We start from the raw sequence: 6,583 nt of genomic DNA on the forward strand, positions 1-6,583 counted from the left end.
ACTCTGTCTCAAAAAAAAAAAAAAAATTAAAAATTAACAGTCCAGGCGCAGTGGCTCATGCCTGTAATCCCAGCACTTTCGGAGGCCAAGGCGGGAGGATCAGGAAGTCAGGAGTTCGAGACCAGCCTGACCAACATGGTGAAACCCCATCTCTACTAAAAATACAAAAATTAGCTGGGCGTGCCTGTAATCCCAGCTACTCTGGAGGCTGAGGCAGGAGAATCGCTTGAACCCAAGAGGTGGAGCTTGCAGTGAGCCGAGATTGTGCCACTGTACTCTAGCCTAGGCGAAAGTGCAAGACTCCGTCTCAAACAAACAAACAAACAAACACCAGAATGCGGGCTCCAAACCCAGAGTATCTAATTCAGTTGGTCAGGCGGGCATGATAAGGCGCATGTATAATGAGTTCCCAGGTGATGTTGATGGCTGTTCCAGGAACCACAGTTTGAGGACCAGTGATGTAGAGATGACTTCTCCAGGTAGCGATGGTAACTGTAACTTGTCGGCAAAGAAATCCAGTAATTAGCCAACATGCGTGATTTCTTGAGTTCCCTGGGTTTGAGTAAATTTTGTGTGGCTGTTTGTTGTTGTTGTTGTTGTTGTTGTTTTTGCCTCCTTCTCAGTAAACCCAGCGGCCCCATGGAAAGAGGAAACCAAACAGAAGTTGGAAACTTTCTCCTCCTGGGATTCACAGAGGACTCTGACATGCAGCTTCTCCTCTGTGGGCTGTTCCTCTCCATGTACCTGGTCACCATCACTGGAAACCTGCTCATCATCCTGACCACCAGCTCGGACTCCCCCCTCCACACCCCCATGTACTTCTTCCTCTCCAACCTGTCCTTTGCTGACATCTGTTTCACGTCCACGACTGTCCCAAAGATGCTAGTGACTATCCAAACACAAAGCAAAATGATCACTTTTGCAGGCTGCCTCACCCAGATATTTTTCTTCACTGCATTTGGATGCCTGGACAACTTGCTCCTGACCGTGATGGCCTATGACCGCTTCGTGGCCATCTGTCACCCCCTGCACTACATGGTCATCATGAACCCCCGGCTCTGTGGGCTGCTGGTTCTGGGGTCCTGGTGCATCAGCGTCATGGGTTCCCTGCTCGAGACCTTGACCATTTTGAGGCTGTCCTTCTGCACAAACATGGAAATTCCACACTTTTTTTGTGATCCTTCCGAAGTCTTGAAGCTCTCCTGTTCTGATACCTTCATCAATAACATCGTGATGTATTTTATGACCATTGTCCTGGGTATTTTTCCTCTGTCTGGAATCCTGTTCTCTTATTCTCAGATTTTCTCCTCCATCCTGAGAGTATCATCTGCCAGAGGCCGGCACAAAGCCTTTTCCACCTGTGGTTCCCATCTCTCAATGGTCAGCTTGTTCTATGGCACAGGCCTTGGGGTCTATCTCAGTTCTGCAGCTACACCATCTTCTAGGAGAAGTCTGACGGCCTCGGTGATGTACACCATGGTCACCCCTATGCTGAACCCCTTCATCTACAGCCTGAGGAACAAGGACATGAAGGGGTCACTGGGGAGACTCCTCCTCAGGGCAACGTCTCTCAATAAGGGAACCATTGCTGAGCTCTCATGAATTGCAGTGAACACAATACCGAGGCCAGACTGGCCTCTTTCAGCCAATATTTTCATTTCTGCTTTTATGCATTTTTTTTTTTTTTTTTTGAGACAGAGTCTTGCTCTGTCGCCCAGACTGGAGTGCAATGGCGTGATCTCGGCTCACTGCAACCTCCGCCTTCCAGGTTCAAGCAATTCTCCTGCCTCAGCCTCCTTAGTAGCTGGGATTACAGGCATGCGCCACAATGCCCGGCTAATTTTTTGTATTTTTAGTAGAGACGGGGTGTCACCATGTTGGCCAGGATGGTCTCGAACTCCTGACCTCATGATCCACCCGCTTCGGCCTCCCAAAGTGCTGGGATTACAGGCATGAGCCACTGCACTCAGCCGCTTTTTTTTTTTCAAGAAGGAGTCTCACTCTGTTACCCAAGCTACAGTGCAACGGTGCAATCTCGGCTCACTGCAACCGCCACTTCCCGGGTTCAAGTGATTCTTCTGCATCAGCCTCCCGAGTAGCTGGGATTACAGGCACTTGTCACCACGTCCTGCTAATTTTTGTACTTTTAGTAGAGGTGGGGTTTCACCATGTTGGTCAGGCTGGTCTCAAACTCCTGACCTCAGGTAATCTGCCCGCCTTGGCCTCTCAAAGAACTGGGATTACAGGCAATGAGCCACCACACCTGCCTTCTTTTATACATTTTAAAGCATCTCTTCCCTTGTATCTTCCTTTGGAACGTTTCCTGCCCTTGTTACTGCTAACAAAGTTATACAGGATTACGCTTTTTGACTTTCTAACTAGTAATTTTAACTTTGCATGAATACAACCTAGTGTTTTCTCAGTTGTCTTTAGCAATGATTTGGATTTTGTTTTTTGTTTTTGTTTTTGAGACAGAGTCTCCCTCTGTTGCCCTGACTAAAGCGCAGTGGCGCCATCTCGGCTCACTGCAACCTCCACCTCCGGGGTTCAAGCAATTCCCCTGCCTCAGCCTCCTGAGGAGCTGGAACTACAGGCATGCACCACCACATCCTGCTAGTATTTTCAGTAGAGACAGGGTTTCACCATGTTGGCTAGGCTGGTGTTGAACTCCTGACCTCAAGCGATCTGCCTGCCTCAGCTTCCCAAAGTGCTGAGATTACAGTCATGAGCCACTGCGCCCGGCCTGATTTGAGTTAAAATATATATATATCAAATCTTACATGTTAAATATATACTGTCAGAAGTGATGAGATATGTCCCTATTTTGGACATGTTGCCCTGGAAACTCATTTACAGAGATGTTTTTTGAGGTTACATGAATAAAAATAACTCAAAGAGTTGCCCCCTTTTTTATCCAATTCACTTTCCTTTCAGTCACACTAACTTTACTTTACTTCTACTCTTTCACAATATCGGTCCCTTGAATTTCAGAACAATGTCTTACCCAGTTTTGCAATCACAATGCCTGGTACAGTTATTGGTAAGGAGTTCATGTTTATATGATATTTGTCAAATGGAGTAGAAAAATGGATGGGTGGATGGTTAAATATAACATAAGATCTGGACCAGAAAAATACAAACTGATTAATCTGATTAGAGCTTTTGGCCAGGCATGGTGCTGTATGCCTGTAGTTTCAGCTACTCGGGAAGCTGAGGCGGGAGGATGGCTTGAACCCAGGAGGCTGAGATTGCAGTGAGCTGTGATTATGCCACTGTACTCCAGCCTGGGTGACAGAGTGAGACCCTGTTTCTAAATAATAATAATAATAATTAATTAATTAAGTTGTTGAGCTAGAAACAAAATTCAAGGTTATTGATGTTGATATTAACAACACTTTATATACCAGCACAGTTTAAGAGCTTTATGTACATTACCTCATTTAATTTTTCCAATAACTCTTTTATGTGATTAGTATTAGTTCTCATATTTACAAATAAGAAAGTAAGAGCTTATGGTAAGTAGGTAACTAGCTCAAAGTAATAAATGTAGTGACAAGGTTCCAATGCAGGGCTGTAGGAATCAGAGGACTCTCCCAGGCCTTATGTTACATTACTTACTGTGGAGTCCTAATTAGGGAAAAGAAGTCAGGCTGGTGAGACCAAGGGAAAGCAAAAAGAAGAAGCAGATAGAAGTCTGCCTTTCTTCATGGTCCCGGACACAAAGCCCTCCTGTGCAAATAACTCACAATCTTCCTGCACTCAGTTATCACCAGACCCTCAGCTGATACAAAAATTGGAAGTTAGCTCACTGCAACCTTGGTGTGATCAATACTGTACAAAACCCTCTTCAGCACACAGCACAAGCACTGTCTTATAAAATCCCCAGCAATCTTCTGTCTGTTTGCGGTCAGCTCTTCTAATGCTGGCCTGCCTATTGCTTCCTTGCAATGTATTTTCATACTTTCTCCAATAAATCTGCCTTTCTTTACCTACAACTGTGTTGGAAAATTCTTCTTATCCTCCACACCACCAGCCCCAGACAGTCGCCACTCACCCATGACAGCTACCTCTAGTCAAACCTTCTAATAATAATAGTTAAACCTCAAAGGAACCAGGAACTATCTGACATAAATTCTTACTTCTGGAATTATGCTCCCCAACCAAGAAATATTCTGTGTCTGGGGGCTGCAGCCTCAGAAATAAATTAAACCAGTGAGTAAGATTTATTGTTTCCTCTGATATTTTAATTTGACTTCCTTTGATTGTTCATGAAAATGAGCGTGCTTGATCTTTTTGTGTTTCATGTTTTCATAGTAACTCTTTTTTCCAGCTTTACTGAGGTATAATTGACGAATAGACATTGTACATATTCAAGGTGTATAACATGATTTGATACATGTATACATTGTATAGTGATTTACTTGCATTTATTTTTACTAGATTTTGAGTTTACCTCCTTTGATCATTTATAATCTTAGATTTTTAAAAATTCTAGTTGACTGAGTTTTTAAGTTTTTATTCTTAATCTTTATGGATACATAATAGTTGTACACATTTATGGAGTACGTACAAAACTTTCCCACAAACATACAATGTATAATAATCAAATCAAGAAAATTGGAGTATCTATCGCTTCAAGCATTTATCATTTCTTTGTGTTATAAACATTCCAATTCCACATTTTAGTTATTTTGAAATATACAACAAATTATTAACTATAGTCACCCTATTGTGCTACCAAATACTAGATTTTATTCCTTCTAACAGTGTTTTTGTATCCGTTAACTATCCCTTCTTTATCCTTCCTCCCTACTACCCCTCCTAGCTGATGTAACCATCATTCTACTCTGTTGCCATGACTTCAGTTTTTTCAGCTCCCACATACAAGTGAGACCATGTAATGTGTTTTCCGTGCCTGGCTTATTTTTTTGTTGTTGTTTTGTTTCTGTGTTTTTGAGACAGACTTTCGCTCTTGACACCCAGGCTGGAGTGCAATGGTGCGATCTCGGCTCACTACAACCTCCACCACCTGGGTTCAAGCCGTTCTTCCTGCCTCAGCCCCCCGAGTAGCTGGGATTACAGGTAGCCACCACCACGCCCAGCTAATTTTTCTATTTTTCAGAGAGACGGGGTTTCATCATGTTGGCCAGGCTGGTCTTGAACTCCTGACCTCAGGTGATCTGCCCGCCTCAGCCTCCCAAAGTGCTGGGATTACAGGCATGAGCCACCGTGTCCGGCCCTGAGTTCTATGAGCCTTTCTAGTGAATTGCTGAACCTAAAGGTGGTCTTGCGGGACCCCTGACACAGAGACCATGGCTATTGTTTTATTAGGAGAAATAATGGTTTTCCTTGACCCTCTTCAGTTCCGCCACTCTTTGACAATATAAGAAACATGAGTTGACCCCTCTTCTTGTTGAAGCTGCAGCTTCCCTTCTCCCCAAACCTCGGAGAAACGTTTCTTCCCCTCCCTTGCTCACGCCATCCTTCAAGCCCTCAGCATGTGCTCAGAGAGAAACAGAGACCTTACAGACCTTTCATTCCTGCTCCTTTATTACACTTTTCCTTCCCCTTAAACGAGTCAAGCAGAACATGTGTGTTCAGCCCACGGTCAGCTGGGCGGCAGATGTGTCCCCAGGACCCCCTCCCCAGGCCCCTTCCCCCCTCTCTTGGGGGGCAGAGCTGGAGGCCCGTCACATAGCACTCTCATTGCCTCCCCGTCCCCGGGATGCCCCCTTCTCCTGTGCCATGAGGGACTTGTAGGGTTTCCCCAGGCTGGGGAGGGTGAGCTCAGCTTCCTGAAGCTCCAGCTCCCGCTGAGACAAGTGCTCGATGACGGCTGCTCCAATCGAGTCCCCCAGTACGTTGGTCATTGTGCGAAGCCGGTCACTGGTATGGGGGAAAAAGAAGCTGCCATTAATGGGGGCTTGAAAAGCTTCACAGAAAGAAGGTGCAGCACACAGGGGGGTCCCTGTGCCAGGGAGTCAGGGGCTCCCATTCCAGAACAATCCATGACCACATGTCCCCAAGTAGGTTCTTCCCCCTCTCTGTCCTGTTTCTCCTCCTAACAAACAGGATGGACCAGCTCTGAGATGTTCATGTTTGATCTTAGATGTGATTTAAAAAAAAAAAAAAGATGAGGCTGGGTGTGGTAAGAAAAAAAAAGCCATATCATTAAAAAGATACGATCCCAGCACTTTGGGAAGCTGAGAGGCAGGAGAATTGCTTGAGACCAGGAGTTCAAGACTAGCCTGGGCAACAAACCAAGATCCCATCTCTACAATAGAATAATTTTAAAACATGGCCTGGGACGGTGGCACGTGTCTGTAGTCCTAGCTACTTGGGAGGCTGAGATAGGAGGGTCACTTGAGCCCAGGAGGTCAAGGCTGCAGTGAGCTATGATCATGCCACTGCACTCCAGCCTAGATGAGAGAACAAGAAAGACCCTGTCTCTCAAAAAAAAGAAAATGAGGCTGGGCATGGTGGCTCATGTCTATAATCCCAGCATGAGGTGGGCGGATCACGAGGTCAGGAGTTTGAGACCAGCCTGACCAACATAGTGAAACCCTGTCTCTACTAAAAATAT

The 6,583-nt window shown here is 45.3% G+C and overlaps 2 protein-coding genes across 2 annotated transcripts in view; one reads left to right on the top strand and one right to left on the bottom strand.

Annotated features, from left to right (window-relative positions):
- Positions 1-639: 639 nt before the first annotated feature.
- On the top strand, positions 640-1,602 carry LOC105519758 (olfactory receptor 7C2). Its single transcript, XM_011953222.1, has one exon. It carries the CDS (start codon positions 640-642, stop codon positions 1,600-1,602), a length of 963 nt encoding a protein of 320 aa, XP_011808612.1.
- Positions 1,603-5,535: 3,933 nt separating this feature from the next.
- SLC1A6 (solute carrier family 1 (high affinity aspartate/glutamate transporter), member 6) overlaps positions 5,536-6,583 on the bottom strand; it is a 31,506-nt gene continuing 30,458 nt past the window's right edge. The window contains exon 9 of the mRNA XM_011953223.1: positions 5,536-5,886. Within this exon, the coding sequence (XP_011808613.1) occupies positions 5,691-5,886 (196 nt within the window). The 3' untranslated portion in view covers positions 5,536-5,690. The remainder of the gene's footprint in view (positions 5,887-6,583) is intronic.

Source organism: Colobus angolensis, unplaced genomic scaffold (assembly GCF_000951035.1).
Source record: "Colobus angolensis palliatus isolate OR3802 unplaced genomic scaffold, Cang.pa_1.0 Scaffold36, whole genome shotgun sequence".
NCBI lineage: Eukaryota > Metazoa > Chordata > Mammalia > Primates > Cercopithecidae > Colobus > Colobus angolensis.

Coding starts and splice junctions, on each gene's coding strand:
- LOC105519758 (XM_011953222.1), top strand. CDS start 640: ATGGAAAGAGGAAACCAAACAGAAGTTGGAAACTTTCTCCTCCTGGGA.